Source organism: Puma concolor, chromosome B1 (assembly GCF_028749965.1).
Source record: "Puma concolor isolate L17-30 chromosome B1, mPumCon1.1.hap2, whole genome shotgun sequence".
Taxonomy (NCBI): domain Eukaryota; kingdom Metazoa; phylum Chordata; class Mammalia; order Carnivora; family Felidae; genus Puma; species Puma concolor.
The window spans coordinates 41,561,007-41,578,051 of NC_141670.1; the positions used below are offsets into that span (position 1 = coordinate 41,561,007).

At 56.2% G+C, this 17,045-nt stretch overlaps 2 protein-coding genes across 25 annotated transcripts in view; both read left to right on the top strand.

Moving 5' to 3' along the window:
• The window catches only part of ANK1 (ankyrin 1), a 217,477-nt gene extending 208,532 nt beyond the window's left edge, over positions 1–8,945 (top strand). For 15 of the 24 annotated variants that reach the window (XM_086703606.1, XM_086703608.1, XM_086703612.1 and 12 more), the window contains 2 exons: positions 207–340; positions 6,432–8,945. In XM_086703606.1, the coding sequence (XP_086559732.1) occupies positions 207–305 (99 nt within the window). In that variant the 3' untranslated portion in view covers positions 306–340; positions 6,432–8,945. The other 9 variants (XM_086703610.1, XM_086703617.1, XM_086703618.1 and 6 more) reach the window with 2 other exon arrangements.
• Positions 8,946–11,550: 2,605 nt separating this feature from the next.
• On the top strand, positions 11,551–15,812 carry NKX6-3 (NK6 homeobox 3). The gene is made up of 3 exons (XM_025922291.2): positions 11,551–12,058; positions 14,005–14,174; positions 15,563–15,812. The coding sequence occupies exons 1-3, from the start codon at positions 11,677–11,679 to the stop codon at positions 15,800–15,802; spliced, it is 792 nt and encodes a 263-aa protein (XP_025778076.1). The 5' UTR covers positions 11,551–11,676; the 3' UTR covers positions 15,803–15,812.
• The last annotated feature ends 1,233 nt before the right edge of the window (positions 15,813–17,045 follow it).

The window sequence follows — 17,045 nt, forward strand, 5'->3', positions numbered from 1 at the left end:
ACCTCTCCCAACTGCTCACCTGTGCACCCGCCCTCTCTGGGCTCCAGTCTGCACCATGCTCACCTCCTCTGGTCTCCCCTGTGCCTCTGTCCTCCATGGCAGGCAGGGTTTCCACGGCTGCCGGAAGTGCTGTCGTTCTCATGCCTACTTTCTGCCTGTCTCTCTGTGTGATCTGTCCTGCGTTCTGTCTCTGCTGCTGTCTCCAGGTGGAGCTGAGAGGGAGTAGCCTGCAGCCGGACCTGATAGAGAGCAGGAAGGGGGCTCAGATAGTGAAGCGGGCCAGCCTGAAAAGGGGCAAGCAGTGATCTCTAGCCCCTCCCCTCAAATGGCCTCTTTGGAGGTAACACCGTCTTTCTGCATCCTTTCTGCATGGCCTGGTCCTCGTGGAGTGGCTGGTCCTGAGAATGGCTGCTCACTTGCTCATGTCTCCCCCTTCAGCAGGGGAGCTCACCCCTCGGCCACCCCCAGCATGATGCAGGAGGAACAGTGGTGCTGTGGCCTTGAGACACAGATTCTCGTTTCCCAACCTACTAACTGTGTCTCTGAATCCCTGTCCTCCTCAAGAAAACAGCAAACAATACCATCTGCTGATTACCTCTCTGGGGGTACAAAAAATACAGATTTGAAAAAAATGCCTTGATGAGTGAAAGCACTCAGTAAATCTCAGTAGCTGATATTATCCTGAAAGCCAAGCTATGGGGATCTGGAGGAGGGGGGACAGGTCTCGGGGAGCACAGCAGAGTCTGCCTAGGCTATGCCATTTCAACGCAAGTCTGCAGGAAGAGCTCCAGCAGTGATAGACCTAGAACAACACTGACTCTTGAACCTGGAACCCGTCAAAAATCCTGTGAACCCAAGGCACCACTTCTCTGTGATGTTTCTTGAGACACGTCGCTCTGTTGCTTTCTAGGAAAGGGTGAAGCAAACAGGCCCGGGGGGTGGATGGCGATCTCCCAGCCAGTTAGGAGGGCTGTCAGGGATGGGTGCATGGCGTGCGTGAGCATACGTGGCCGAGGAGCAGGGGTGTGCGGTGATTTGCAATGAGGGAGGGCCGTGAAGACGCTGCAGCGAAGGCTCTCCAGTGGGCCCATGCGGTGCTGGGGGCTTCAGCGGCCAGCTCTGACCTCCGTCCTCCCTGAGGGATCCTGTACTGAGCTGCCCCGAGGCCGTTTGCTGTGCCCAGCTCGGGGCAGCTCAGTACAGGATGCATCGGGGTGGGAGTCGGCAGGAAGCAAGGAAGCGTTCTGGCCCCAGCACAGCACTAACCAGCCTCTTGCCATTTCAACCCCCAGGGTGTGGTGGCTCTGGGCCAAGAGGAAAGCAGGCTCTGGCTTTCTGCATTCAGCAAAAAGCAGGGCCACTGCCTCCCAAGCCCCCAGAAGTGCTGGCTCTGGGCTTCCCAACACACCTCAGCACTTGGGCAAAAGAAAGAGGACTACGGATCCAGTTATAGGATAAAATTAGACCTGACTCCTCAGCAGCTTAAGGAGGTCACAGTGTTAACCCTGGCCCTGCCGAGGGGGTCCCACCAGGCTGCTGGCTTAGTGGATTAACCGTGATGAGCCCCGGAAAGGATACAAAAGTACAAATAATTTGAAGGAGCTGAGAGTGGAAGGAAAAGTGTCCTCTTGCGCCTTGTTTTCTCTATGGTAGTGGCGGCAGCAGCGGCCTTACCTTTCAGCTTCTGTTCGGCTCCGATTTTTAGGGGGAGGGGAGGAGCCTAAGATTTCTTCATTTTAATTTTCTGTACATGATCTGCAAGGGTGGCTGAAACTCCGAAAGGAGATACGGTTCTGTACCACTGCACGTGGGTGTCAGGAGACCCAGGCAGCCTGGCTCCAGCACAGTGCCGGGGCCTCTGCTAAGAACGGGCGAGGGAAGTTTGGGTGGGGACAGTGGGGAGGGAGCCAGTGTGGAGGCAGGCTTCTGCCCAGGTCCCAAGTGGCCTGCAGTGCCCCGCCCCTCCCCCCCCCCCCCACCGGCCCCAGCAAGACTAGAGCTGCAGAGCTGCAGAGCAGACGTTGAAGGGCAGATGGTCCTCTGACCCTCAGTACTTACTGCCACCCACTCACATGCATGTACCGTCAGCCCTTGGGACTCGTGGATTCCACACTGGCAAATTTGCCTACTGGCGAATATTTATGGCAACCCCCAAACCCACACTCGCGGTGCTTTCACGGTCGCTCACAGACACACACACCGTGGCAAGAAATTGGAGTCGCCCTGGCGCACGTTCCCAGCTGACGGCGAACAAGACGCCGGTCTGCCCCCCTAATGGAGCTCATGCTATGAACGGGTGTCCTTTTTGCAGGCTGTTGTTGAGTGCCATGTTTTTTGCATTTTTGTGCTTGTTGTTGATTTTGCTGTTTAAAGTGGCTCCTAAGAGCTGTTTAAAATGGTCTTCCTAAGAGCAAGAAGGCTGTGATGTGCCCTACAGGGACAAAGACGTACGTTAGATAGGATTCACTGGCCATGAGTTAGAGCACTGTTTTGGTGGTGGGTTCAACGTTAAGGAATCAACAATATGTATTAAATAAGGTGCCTATACAGAAGCATAAATCAAGGTTACGTATTCATTGTCTAACAAAGATGTGGCCACTAGAGGTTCACAGGAACCTAACTAGGCATTTTCCTTGAGAGCGGTGGATCAGTATTGGCAACTTTCTGGAACATGACCACTGCAAATGGCAAGAACTGACTCTTTGTTTCAGAGAGAGTGAAAGCTGGGACTTAGGAGTCTAGATTCACGGCCTGACTCATCCTTTTCCTCCAGATCTGATGCCTTGCATTAGTCATTTGACTGTCCTGAGCCTCCACCCCTGTGAGGGAGATTGCACATAGTCCCTTTCACCTCAGTAGAAAGGTTTAGAAATAGTCATGGCAACTGGGCAGGCTGTCGTGAAGGGTGAAGGACACCTGCGCTCAGCGCAGACGGGACTGTAGCATGACGTAGCAGGTCAGCCGGTCTCGCCACGCCTTGCCTTCCTTAGCCATAGCATAGTAGTGATGCCACTCTTCTCTCGTAGGATGGTGACCATGATGGAGGGGGCCTTTCATGTTTGTGAAAGGCCATATACATTGTCAAATGTGCACCCAACCATGTCTCAAAGTGTCATCGACATCCTGCGTCACCATCATCCGAGAGGCAGGTTAAAAGGCGCATTCCCAGTCCTGCCCCTGACCTACTGAATTAAAATCCTGGAACTCAGGATTCTGAGTCAAGCTTCTCAAGTAATTTTTATGTGTATGGAAGAATGAGATCTGACCAATTTTGGTTTTCCTTCCAAACCTCCTAGAGGTGATGCAGCACAGTTGTAGGTATGATATTGAAAAATGGGCCGAAAGGAATGATGGTTTATAGTTTGTTCAAAGATAGCAGAACACCCCCATTCCAGGTGAGACCTGAATCAACCCCCCTTACCCGTCTGATTCCTCCCAGTCACTCCCATCTTGAGAAGGATTCTGTATCTAAGGCCTGGCAGGTGGAGGGGGCTGCTTCCTGGAGGTGGGTAAGAAGCCACAGAACTGCTGTGGAGTTAAGGCCTGACTGTGCGTGACAGTAGCAGCTAGTGGGTTTTGCTTTGTGCCCAAGTATGTAGGTCTAAGAATTGGGTGTCAGTTGTGCGAGAGCAACAGTGTGGCATGGGTGGCTGGAAGGCTGTGCGGGGGCAGCCTGTAGCACTCTGGGCTGCCCGCATCCTGGGCAGGCACCGGGCCTTGGCATTCCTCTGTGTCTGTGTGGCTCTAGCTTCTGGGACTCTCAGGAAGCTGTGGCACACGGCTGCTGCTTTTTCTTGTTTTCCTTTTTTTTTTTTTAAGTTTATTCATTTTGAGAGAGTCAGCAGGGGAGGGGCAGAGAGAAAGGGAGAGAGAGAGAATCCCAGGCAGGCTCTGCACTGTCAGCACAGAGCCCGATGCAGGGCTCGAACCCACAAACAGATCATGACCAGAGCAGAAATCAAGAGTCGGATGCTTCACTGGCTGAGCCACCCAGGCTCCCCTCTTGTCTTCTTTTTTAAGAGATGCTTTCCATTCAGACACTGTGGTTGCAAGAACTTGTGTTAGCTCTGACAGTGGAGTGTTTTAGGAAGTTTAAAAGTTAAGCAATTAGTAATCTCAATGGCCAAAGGGGCAGGAAGGCAAGGGGTCATATTTCATTTTGCTGTTTAACTTACAGTCCACCCTACTCCCTAGCCATTGCAGGGGTATGAGTCTGGGGCTGGGGAAGCTGGAGGGGAGGGCCACAGACACTGGGTAGGGTGGGGGCAGATGGACTGGGACAGGCACTGAGCAGCACTGTCACTGGGAGTGGGCAGGGGCTGTTTCCTGCGCTCTAGAAGGTGAGACCTTTCCCTTGGGCACCCCTGGAACAAGAGGTGCAGGGTAGTGGAAGGTCCAGGGCAGTCAGGAGACTTGCCTTCCAGTCCTACCGCCTGCCACCACTGGGTACTCCCACTCGCCCCCTCACTGCTCCTCCCGGAGTCTCAGTTTACCCAAAGACGAGACGAGCATTTGCCATAGAATCATCTCTAAGGCCTCACCTGTCTCCTCTGCTCTGTGTCTGGGCAGAAAAGCGGAAGTGGTAAGCTGTTTTCCCTAGGCCCAAGACTTTAAGATGTCTCTTGTTTGAGGCGTGCTTAGCACTGGGGTGATGCTAGGGGACGAACCACTGGGAAGGGTAAGGCCTGGCCTTTATCCTCAGAGTGTTTCTACCCCAGCCAGGGAGATGCTGCAGTTGTGACCCAGGAAAAAGCACGAAGACGGCAGCATTTCCAGAGAGCCTAGTCAGGGTTGACATCCACATACACTGTCCCAAGCATTTTGTAGCTCTTTGAAACATCACCACAATCTAATGAGGTACATCCTATTATTGCCCTCATTTTATAGCAGAGGAAACTGAGTCACAGAGAGTGCAAGTAACATGACCAAGGAAATTGGCAGAGACAGGATATGAACTCAGGCAACCTGGCTGGCTTCAAAGTGCCTGCTCTTAACCACTACACCCTGTGATCTCTCTGAATAAAAGGTAGCAGCGGCAGCGGGGAGCTTCCAGAGCTGAGGGGAGAGAAATGAGAAGGCACTGGAGTTATCAGGGAGGCTCCCTGGAGGAGAGGTCTTGAAGGCGGTGAGCAGAGCTTCAGCAGAGAGGGAACTGGATGGCATCCATGAGCCTCGAACTAGGCAGGAAGCTGCAGGGCACTGTAGGTTTGGAGGGCTCCGAGGAGACCAGCTTGGCCGACAGGGAAGCCCAGGCAGTGATGGAAGAGTCTTGCCCTCCAGGGTGACAGTGCTTTTGAGCCACAGCGTTAGAAGGCCTGCTGTTCCGCTTTGTAGCAGCCTCTGGCATGGAACCTAGCACCACCCTCCAATCCCTGGAGAACCACTCAGGGTTGAGTTCACCTTGACCGCCTCCAGCTTCCTTCCTAACCACATCACCTGTAGGGCCCAGGGCAGCTCCCTGTCTGGGGACAGCTCTGCCGCAGAATGAGTTTCTGCCTTTCTCTGTCACTTCCTACCCTGCCCAGGAGATGGTCAGCTCCGCCTTATTTATGTGTGCTCCTTTTCGCCATCCACCCCAAGGTCCCGCAGACAGAATCCTGAGTGGCCAGTCTTGGAAACACGGAGTTCTCACCACAGGTTGGAGGAGGAGGCGCCATGGGGTGGCAGGAGAGGTGTCTCCTTGTGAATCCCGGGCTGCGGAATTGGGACTTCACTCTGCAGGCAGAGCTGCTGTCCACCACCCTAAGATACATGATATCCTAGGGAGAACGCACCTGTTTTTTCAAAGATCTCTTTTGCCGCTGCAGAGCTGGTCCATCCAAGGGGCATGGGGAGTAGAGCCAGAGGCACCTGACAGTGAGAGCTTGTAGACTGTCGTCCCTTGGGGCCGTGAGCTCCTGAGGCTCACGTCTGCTCCATCTCCGGGTCCCCAGGACTGGCACTTACAGACATCAATGCATGTTGGCTGAACTGAAAAAATGGAGGGCACGGCTCGCTACCCTCTTTAGCAGAAGCCCTGGCTTATGAATTTGGCCCCTTTCCTAGGGACAAGGATCTACTCATGGGGATTTCTCCCCAGGCGACTGTGGGCATGGGAGCCTTCTGCCTCCTCTCCTAGGCACAGAGCACACACACAGGAGGGCTTTCTGGGGAGGTCGCCCACTTGGCAGGGGACCAGGGCAGGCTTGGGCAACCACGCCTAAGAGGCAGCCTCTGGGCTGGGGAGTGGGAGTAGGCAGGCTGGTATTTCAGGAAGGTCAGGGGCTCTGAGCTCAATGCCTTTCACCGCATTGCCTTGCTGGGGGAGGCTGGCCGCTTCTCCTGAATCTGACCCTGCCTAAGCAGCCAGCACAATATTCAGCATTTGGGGGTTTTGCTGGGAGCTGCATCTTTACATTCTAAGTAACTCTTTCTCTCTTTGTGTCCCTCAGGATCACACCTCGACACCCAACCCTTGAACTTCACACACACTCTGCCATGCACACAAGAGGAGAGCTGGAGCAGAGGGCTGCAGGAGTGGCGCACTGTTCCTCTAGGCTAACGGCATGATCTCTGTAAGGGACTTCCTTTAGTCTCCTATTCGCATGAACGGCCGACTGTAGACGCATGACCTACAGTCCTCAATCCTGCCTCTAGCGATGATGGATCTCTGTTGGGAATCAGGACAAATGCCTCAAGAAGGGGGGGAGAGAGAGAGAGTGATAGAAAACGAGCTTGAGAGAGCACATGAACGCAAAAGTGAACAAGGGCTCTTTTGTGGCTGGGGATGATATATTTTTTTAAATCATTTTAATTTTGACTTGTTACAGGGTACTTTTTTTTTTTCAACCTTATCTGTAGGAAATCCATGTGGGCTTCCTGGAAAGAAAAAAAAAAAAAGGCACAAAATCAGTTTGGCACCTTAATCCCATGTCCCCACCTGCCAGCCTTCCCCACCGCCACACACCTCCATTCCATTTGTGACGTCCCCTCCGCCTCCCCAGGGGGCCGCTCCTCCCAGAAAGCTCTATATGACATTCAGGACACACACATAGGCACACGCACACAAGCACCTCTTCCCTCTCCTCAGTATACACACAGATTTTACTGTGACGTCCGAAGCTGTATAGACTCTCCTGTGGATAAACTGGAATTTTTTTTATGTTGTCTCTCTCTCTCTCTCTCTCTCTGCCAGTCTCAGTATTAATCATCTTCCAATGGAAAATCATTAAGAGTGCATTCAGGGTTCCTTGTGTTAGGGACTTAAGAATCAGAGGCGAGGACCCCCAGGCTTAGCTGTAGGGCTCAAAGGGAGCCAGTGCCCCATCTGCAAGGGTCTTCTCTCTCAGCTGGGGGCGGGCCGGTGGCTGTCCCAGGATTGCACCAGCATGTTCAATAGAGAGGAGGTTTTCTATATCTTCAAGCACTTATATCATAGTCTGTGTTCAAAGTGTAAACTGTACAGTAATCAGCCTTGTGTATATGAAAAACAATAAATACTATGCAAACCAATAGAAACACTTTAGCAGTATGTACAAAGCACTAACAGCTCAGCTCCTGAGGACTTCTCCAGGCTGCAGGAGAAGGAGCTACAGCCTGTCTTTCAGTGAAAGAGGAAGGGAGTAGGGCTAGTTGAATGTATCTGCCAGTTCTTAGAAGTCAGCCACCACCCCCAAGGTCTCCCAGAGCCAACTTGGTGCTCTAAGTCCAGGCAGCCCACAGGATGGGGGGCCTAGGCCGTACAGCCTCAGTGCCCCCACTCTGACCAAGCCCCTCTGCCCCACTCGGAGAGGTGGGCGAGGGGCCCACTCCTGACCACGGGCCCAGGGGGAGGAGAGCCAGAGGAGGAGAGAGCAGCTGGCCACCTGGAGGCCCCGGGCTAGGACGGAGCCCCTCCTAGTCCAGGCCCTCGGTCAGAGCAGGAAGGAAGCAGACAGCTGGCTGTTCCTCGCCTCGGTGCCACCAGGGAAGAGCCTTAAAGATACACTAGAGCCTCTGGCAGAGCGAGGCCCGAATCAGCACAATCCGCCCCGCCCTGCGCGGCGGGCGCCCTCTAGGGCCCGGAGAGAGACTGGCAGGCTCTTCTCGCTCACAAGAGCCTTTGTTTGTGGACGTCCTGTCACCTTCCTCCCTGCCTCTCCTCTGAGGTGTCCTCAGACACATCAAACCTTCCAAGTAGCACAGAAGCTCCCTCACGACCGAGCCCCCACGGCCCTGGTGCCTGTCACCAGCGCACAGGTCTCCCGGCGGAGGCCGCAGGCCCCACGCGCCCGGGGCCGGCCGAGGCGCTCCGCTTGGACCGGGCGGCTTGCGCTTTGCTTTCGGGGGGGGGGGGGGGGGGGGGGGGGGGGCGGCCCGGGCGCAGGGGGCGCCAAGCGTACTCCGAGGGCTGTGTCCCGGGAGGCGCGGGCCCGGCCCCCCACGCCTTCGACCCCGCGGCGGGGCGCAGGAGCGCGGCGCTTCTCCGCGTCGGCCGGGCGCCCGCCCGCCCCGGGGAAGACAGGCGCAGGGCTCGCCTCCCGTCCTCGATCCCGCGCCGTCCCCCGCAGGCCGCCGTCCCCCGTCCCCCGCCCCCCGTGGCCCCTCGTAGAGCCCAGCGTGGGCCCCGCGGCTCCAGGCTATGCTTTGGCACCTTCCGCTGCGTCTGGCATGGCTGCTTGGCCCGCCGGCCCCAGGCCCTCGGCGGCATGGCTGCGCGCTCCAGTTGCTAGTAGGAGCTGTTAGGGGAGGAGTTTGGGGTCTCCACACGATGCCTAGAGAATGCTGCAGTCTGCACATTAGACGCTTTTTAGAAGTTTTGGAATTACCTTGATTTTTTTAATTGTTATGAAAATGACTCTTTTCTTGACTCCCTCCCAAATGCTCTGTTATGGGGAGAGAACCCCCCCCCCACTCTGATGTATAGACCATTCTCCCTACACCAGCTGAACAAATGTCAAAATTAATAAAGAAATTGACTCATGGCACAGGGCTCCATCTCTCCTTCCCGGCTCGTCCTGGGGGAATTTGAGGTGCTGGGACAGGAGTGAAGCCTGGGTTGGGGCTCCGAAGGAGTCTGGGGGTGGGATCAGTCATCAGGGAGACCTGCATCTCGGGGAGGTGCCCACTCCCCGGATACCTGGGCAGCCCGTCCATCAGAACCGCCCACTCTGGGAGAAGCCCAGAGGCTTCAAACCCCTGGGGCTGAAAGAACAGAATTCTGTCTCCTAAGCATTACCCTGAGATGGGGGCAAGTCCAAGGTAGATGGAGGCGGGTACCACAAACTCCCAGGGTGCATGGCTGGCATACACTAAGGGGGACTCCCCCAGGACCCCCCTGTGAAGGGGTCTGGCCCCTGCCCTCAATCCCACCAAAGTTCAAGAGCTTTTAAGAAAATCATCCTGTTCCTAACTAGTTCCTAACACTTCAAGCAAGGCTGGTCACCAAGCTGGCCTCAGTTTTCTTATCTGTCAAATGGGGGAATGGATTAAAAAAATTGCTAAAGTCTCTTCATTTTGTCATCCTGGGATTCCCAAACATGAAGCCTTTGGCAAGCTTGGCAGTAAATAAGGATCAAATCGTTTGCTGTAGCTTTTCTTCCTCATACGTTCCCATCATTAGGGGGTGACCAAGTCACAGTCACAGGGTCCTAGGAGCACTGCCAGCCCTCGCTCTGAATCTGTAGCTTCTCTCTCAGTATCAGAAAAGCCACCCAGGCCAAGGGACCAGCCGACTGTGCCACCACATCATCCAGAGGGTTTTCAAAATCACATTTTCAGGATCACGGTTGTCTGGGTGGGGCCAGGCGGCAACGCTGGGAATGGGAATTAAAGTTTCCCTGAACTCCAGACAGCTTGGTAACACAGCCAACTCAGATGAATAAGAACCTTGTTTCTTGTCTTTAGTCTAAACTTCCAGAGAAATAACCTCCACAGCCTGTGTGAGGTCTTTCTCGCATTAACCTACATCATTTACACTACAGAGAACATGGCCCAGAGCAGCCAGTTCTACCGGAGCAGATAACAGCAGCTCAGGGAGAGTGTGGCTCTGTGTGAGAGGAGAACACCACCACCCGGAGTTCTGGGTCCAGGAAAAGGCCCTCGTAGGCAGGTCCCACCTGCCAAAGTGGGACCAGGGGCTGGTGAGAGAACCAAGGAGCCCACGGCCTGATCAGGAAAGGATTTGGAACTGCCAGGCAGAGAAGGGACAGAAGTCTATCTAATCTATCTGGCAATCACTATTTTCCTGTCATTTTAAATGTTCAGACCAGTGGCATGTTAGTTTCTACTAAAAACAAACAAACAAAAAACAAAACAACAACCACCACAAGGACCACAAGAAAGGATGCTGCCCCATACAGAAACAACTGGGTATTTACCCTGGTTTCCCTGTTTGTACAATGGATGATAGCCCCCAGTAGAGCCTTGTGTATTATAAAAATTCATTAGAATAAAAGACATATGGGTGCTCTGCAACTCAGCCTAGTCCCATCCATCCAATAGTGACTGAGCACTAACAAAGTGCCTGCAACGGAGACCCGCCACTGAATCAACAGCCATCTCAGCCACCAAAGCTTTCCAACCCAGGTGCCAAGCCAGACAGAACATGGCCATAGCTCCAGCAGATGCACAGGTGATTCCTCGGAGGAGGAAGATGGGATGACAGAGGGAATCAGGGAAGGCTGCTCGGAGGCAGAGGTGGGAAGAGAATACACATGCAGTGCTGCTCCACTCCCACCGCCTGCCCCAATCTGCCTGGCAGACCCCCACTGCCAGGCTCTCAGGCGGGCCACAGAGCTTCACACCCCCACCCACCACCACCCCAGAGCCCAGCCTCCCCACTTACCCGTTCCAGCTCGGAGGAGGGAAGAGAAGCATCCACGCTCAGACTCCACACTCCACAGTGGCTTGAGCATCTGCATGTAAAGGGGCCCGTGCACCCCAGGACAGCGACCCCTGAGCCTGGCCTCCTCACCCTCAGGGGAGCAGCTGCTGGAACTGGGATTTCCAGCTGCCTCAGGAGCCCCAGGCCCCCCACAGCCACTTTTTCCTAGAAGCTGGACTTGGGGGACCAGGAGCTGACTTGGGGGATCAGGAGCAGAAAGACCCTCTGAGAATGAACAGAGCTTCCAGAGCTCATTCTCTCTCTCTCTCTCTCTCTCTCTCTCTCTCACACACACACACACACACACACACACACACACACACCTGGCTGATTTTACAGTCAATCTTTCAAAGTGCAATTTGTCTTGGAAAAGCCAATGTGAGGCCCGTGTGGGTTTCGACCAATGGCGCCGCGCCTCTCATAGCTCAGCCAGTCTCCGGTCTGTATTCTAATGGGCCATATCTTTATCAGGGAAATGTTGCTTCTCTGAACTTAAAACTTCTCATGGAGGGTCCCCAGACTCAGAGGCAGAGAAGGGGTCTGAGCTGAGGCGTGGGGAGCCGCCTTTCTCCAGGACAGACAGACAGAGAGGGAAGGGGCGCTGGTGAGGCCTCTCACCTGCCCCAGAAGCACCTGACTTCCGAGGAGCTGACTCAGGTGCCAGGTCCCCAGGCCAGGGCTGGGCCGGATATCTTAGGTGGGAGGGCAATCTGGGGCTCGGCCGCTTTTGACCCTTCAAACCTGCCATGGGCTTCTGGGTCAGAGCTTGGGGTCTCTGGCTTTAGGGGCCTGGATTTGGGCTTCTCACCTCCCCTCACCCCAACCCGAAGATCATGGAGTCCAACCTGCAGGGCACATTCCTGCTGAACAACACGCCACTGGCCCAGTTCTCGGAGATGAAGGCCCCCGTGTGCCAGTACTCGGTGCAGAACTCCTTCTACAAGCTCAGCCCTCCGGGGCTGGGCCCCCAGCTGGCCGCCGGGACCCCCCATGGGATCACAGACATCCTGAGCAGACCTGTGGCCACGCCGAACAGCGGCCTCCTCTCCAGCTACCCTCACGTGGCAGGCTTTGGTGGACTTGGCTCCCAGGGGGTCTACTATGGACCCCAGGTGGGGAATTTTCCCAAAGCTGGCAATGAGTACCCCACCCGGACCCGGAACTGCTGGGCGGACACGGGCCAGGACTGGCGAGGCGGGCGGCAGTGCGGCAACAGTGAGTACAGGGCAAGGCTCCACCCCCACCCCGGGCAGGCAGGCGGTGGGCACCGCAGGATCAGGGCAGGAGGAGGTGTGGGCAGGGAACACTCACGGGGTGGTCCATACCTGCCGTCCACCTCGCCTCAGCCGTCAGACACCTGGATCCACGTCCCACCTCAGTTCAGGAATGACTTGTCCCCTCCCTGGCCCACCCCATCCAGGCAGGCGCCACACCCCTCACCCCCCACCCTTACCAGCTGCTGTCTCAGCCGCCCTCCTAGGGAACCTAGGGGTCTCCAGGTCTGGAGAAGGCCAGATAGCCTACATTTGCCCTGTGCAGGGTCCAGCTGGTAGCTCACCTTCCTTCTCCCACTGGGAGCCCATGTCACTTCTTCATCCAAAGCAAGCAAGTGCAGTCCCCAGTGAGAAGCTGCTGCAGCATCACCTTCCCAGAGAGCCCACGCATGCCCTGACACCATTCAGGGACACAGGCTGCACTCTGACCCCATCTTGGTCTTGCCTGTGTTCAAGGAGGCCGGCTTCCCACCGTCCTCCGCAGGGCTTATGTCAACAGGAGCAGCGACAACAGCCCAGACTCCAGGAACAGCCGCTGAGTCAAGCTGGACTTGGCTGTAGTTGTTGTGGGGGGTCTCCTTGCCCTGCCATCCGCAGACCTGTTTTCAGAGGACTGGTGCAGGGCCCCCGCGATGCCAGTCAGGGCCAGGAGGGGGTGGCAGGTCGTGCATAGGCAGGTGAGGCTCACCTGGGAGGCAGGGAGGGTGACGGTGGCTGAAGGAGCCATCTTTGGGCCACGGAGGCCCAGCCAGGATCAGGCAGGGGCAGAGGCGGAGGGAACCTGCACTTCTCTCTAACACCGGGGATGCCCCACTGCAGTAGAAGCTTGGGGCCCACCAAGGAACCCCCCTCCCCACCAAAGGGCACCGGCCTCCCCATCTGCTATGCCTCTCCAGGCGGTCACACTGCCTGACCGCCCACCGCTGACTCAACCTGAAACATGGAGAGTTCCATGCGGGCGAAGACCTCATCTCTTGGAAGTGGTTTCGGGGATACTTTAGGCCTCCGTCCCTCACACCTCCATCGTCCCCTCCCCCCACCACACACTCTCTCTCCACATCCCTACTCTTCAATCCCAAGTGCACAGCCACACACAGGAAAATATCTGAGTCAGTGGTTGAATTAACACAAAGGGAGAGAGAACTGCAGATGATGGTCTCTTGGGAGGTCTCTTCCCCTTTTGGTGCCTCAGTTTCCCCACCTGTAACATGAGGAGACGTGACATGGGCTGTCGGGCTGCACTGAACAAGGCCCGACAGGTGGGCCTTCTGCTTCCCCTGAGCCCCGAAGCCCTCCAGCCCAGCTCCTGCCTGAACAGCTGCCCTAGCTGGGTGGGGTCAGGGGCTTGAGCCTCCTTACAAACTCTTCAGGTGTGGTTGAGGCCACATGACTTCTAGGCCTGGTGACAAGGGAGAGCAGTAACTTGGGGCTTAAGGCTTTGGTTTTCTCAGAAACCTAGAAAATGGGATCTCCAGAACAGGGAATTAGGGAGTGAGGAATTCCCAGACCCCCTAGGGCCCCGTTTGTTGGTGGGAAGTGCCTGGTCTCTTTCCTGGTGTTGCTGAGACTGGGAAGAAAGTCCTATTGAGTAGTGAAAACATTACACAGCAAGGAATGAGACTAGGGCAGGTTTTAAGCTCCCTCTGTCCCCTAAGATGCTATAGACTGGGGCAGGTGCCCTCTGGAGGTCCCTCTCTATCCAGACACAGCAGAGGCCGCCACAGTCACTATTGTCAGAATGCCAGGAATGCTGCTTGGTTAGTGGTGTCACGACGCCCCCACAATCTCAGTGGCTTCTCTGCGAAGGAGCTTGCCCAGTGGGAGATTCAGGACAGGGCTGGGACCCCTGCTCATCCCGCTAACCACATACTTTCTCCCTCCCGCCAGCCCCGGACCCCCTGAGCGACAGCATCCACAAGAAAAAGCACACCCGGCCCACCTTCACGGGACATCAGATCTTTGCCCTGGAGAAGACCTTTGAACAGACCAAGTACCTGGCTGGCCCCGAGAGGGCACGGCTGGCATACTCACTGGGGATGACCGAGTCGCAGGTCAAGGTGAGTCTGTGCGGGAGAAGGTGTCTGCCTTGCAGGGAGCAGCCTGCCAGGACAGGATGCCACAGAGTGGAAGAGAGGCAGCCTCACTCTCCCAGCAACTCCTGGCTCTCCTGCTGTTTGGGCACTGCCTGCCCACCTAACCCTGGAGATGGTGATAATCACCATCACCAAAAAAAAAAAAAAAAAAAAAAAGGCTGTCAATACTGCTCTCTGTTATGAGAGCCTTGAGTGTAGGACCCCATTTAATCCATAAAGCACCCTTGATGTAGGTTTTCTTACCCACTTTACACATGAAGAAACTGTCTCAGCTGAGCCTCTTGCTCAAGGTCACCTGGCTGTTAAGTGCAGAGTTGGGGATCAAGCCCAGATCCGAGGGGCGCCAACCTAATGCTTTCCCCTCCTCTGCACTGCATTGACCAGAAGAAATTTCAAGAGCTGATGGCAGCCTCTGGCCCAGATCAGGAGTCAGTCTCTGAGCCATGTTAGGGCTGGATTTGGTCTTGCTGCATTGGCTAGCAGAAGGAGCTGGCCTTGGTTTGCCAATAAAGATAACGCCTCCTCCCAGGGCCACCCAAATGAAGCTCGGATAGGATATCTGGTGTAGGAAGCCTCCAAGCCGGATGCAGTGGCCATGCTCACAATACGTGCCACAGAGTCTGAAGCCAGCAAACAGGCTCCTGCCACCAGGCTCCCAGAGGGCAACTTTGATGTTAGATCTCTCCTGAGAGACTTTGGGTGGGGGCCCCCCAAAAAGAAAGCTTTGAGGTATGTCACAACTGCTCCACGCTGTGACATGGTGACGAATTCAAGGGTAGAGGAGGGAAGTACAGGGGCAGGTTGGGCCCCAGGTCTGGGTTCCACTAGCATCTCCAGTCACCTACTTCTGCAGCCTCCTGGTCTGTTGAATGGAAGTGGAGAGAAAAATGTGGTCTTCTTGCGCATTTTTCTGCTTCTGTAGGTACTTTTTTGCACTCTTCAACTATTGTAAGCAATGAAAATATGTTATTTTTGTAATTAGAGAGAAATTATTCAGGAAGTTCAGTGAGGGTCTATGAAACTGAAGAAGGGATGACTTTTGAGCACCTACTGAATGCCTGGCCGTTTCGGCTTCTTCCATCCAAGTGCCCCGCGTGGCAAAGGAGAAGGAAAATACACCGCAGGGAGGGCTAGAGCTTAGCAGAAAGGGCTGCTGCACTTACATTTTTTATTTTACCCTCTCCCCCAGAAAACGGTGTGAATATTACAACCTGTTCTTTTACTGAGCCATTTATTTTACTATACTATAAAAATAAGGATCGAGTGTCCTTGCCGCTGAGTGGAGTCACCTCCTGGAGGGGGACCCTGTGTGTGCTGTGTGCGCACGACGCTCGGGCTCCTTCTCCTCCCAGGTGTGGTTCCAGAACCGAAGGACCAAGTGGCGGAAGAAGAGCGCGCTGGAGCCCTCGTCCTCCACGCCTCGGGCCCCGGGCGGTGCAGGCGCGGGCGGGGAGCGCGCGGCCTCGGAGAACGAGGACGACGAGTACAACAAGCCGCTGGACCCCGACTCGGACGACGAGAAGATCCGGCTGCTGCTGCGCAAGCACCGTGCCGCCTTCTCGGTGCTCAGCCTGGGCGCGCACAGCGTGTGACGCCCCCCTCGCCCGCCCCCACCCCCGCGTCTCAGCAGAGGCCCGACCGCAGCCCCTCCCCTGCCCTGCGGGTGGGGTGGGGGTTCCCAGGGCCGAGGGCTCCCCCGGCGCCGACGTGGAGGGAGGGGGGGAGGGAGAGAAGGGGGAGGACCGGAGGCGGAGGTGGTGGTGAAGGGGGCCGGTCTAGCTGAGGGAGGAGGGAGGTACAAACGCGGCCCGAGCCCTGGCACCTCTGGGCCTTTCTGCACCTCTGGGGGCCCAGGCCTTGACCTGCTAGCCCCGCAAACTCGTGAGCGCACAGGTGGATGGAAGCGACCTGGCTCCAGAGCCAGGAAACTGGCTGTGGGGTCCCTCCCAGACGTGCCACTGTGATTTGGGTGGCGGGGCGGGGCGGGGGGGGGGGCACCCCCAGGGAGGCAGTCGGCCTGGGCAGAGGTCTTCCTTCCACCCTCGGAGTTGGGAGACCAGGGTGCTGGGTCCAGATGGGCTACTGGCCGACTGCAGAAGAAAAGATAGCACGTCCGGGTTCCCTCCTCAGACCTTGGCACAGGAAGGATCCCACTTGAGAGGCCAGAACTAAATACAGGACCTGGACTGGAGGAAATCCACCTCCGGGAGGGGAAGTGGGTCCCAGCGAAGAAGAAACGCCTCTGACATCCTAACTCAAGGATCACACCCCTGGAGGGAAAGGTTCTCCTGGTCTCCTTTCTCCACTTTGCCCTCAGCGGGGATTCCCCCAGAAGAGGGAGCGACTAGAACCCCACCCCCCACCCCACCCCCACCACCCCGGCTGGGAAAGAGAGAGGAAGAGGCAGAGAAAAGTTCAGAGAATCCTAGGGGTCGGTGCTGCACCCCAGAGCCGCCCCCTTGGGCTGCCCTCCGTGCTGATACAAGGGCAAGATCACCCGGGGAGAGGGAAGGGATGGCAGGGCTGGAAGGGACTTCAGAACCCCCGGCTTCTCCAACTGGGGTACCCCACGCAGGAAGGGAGAGGCCCCTGCAGGGAGGGGCTGCAGGACCCCCACCTCTCCCCGGCCCCGGGCCCTTCCTTTCCTGAGACCGCCCCGCGGCAGGCGCTGGAGCCTGCGCAGTCGAGGGCACTGTCCAGCGGGGTGGTGTTTTTCAGCCCAGGTGATGCTGAGCAGCCGGCAGGTGGGAGGGGCTGGGGGAGGCGGGCGGGGAGGAGTGCAGCCCAAAAGGGACCGAGCGTTTGCCCATCTTTACTGGCTTTTAAAAAATAAAG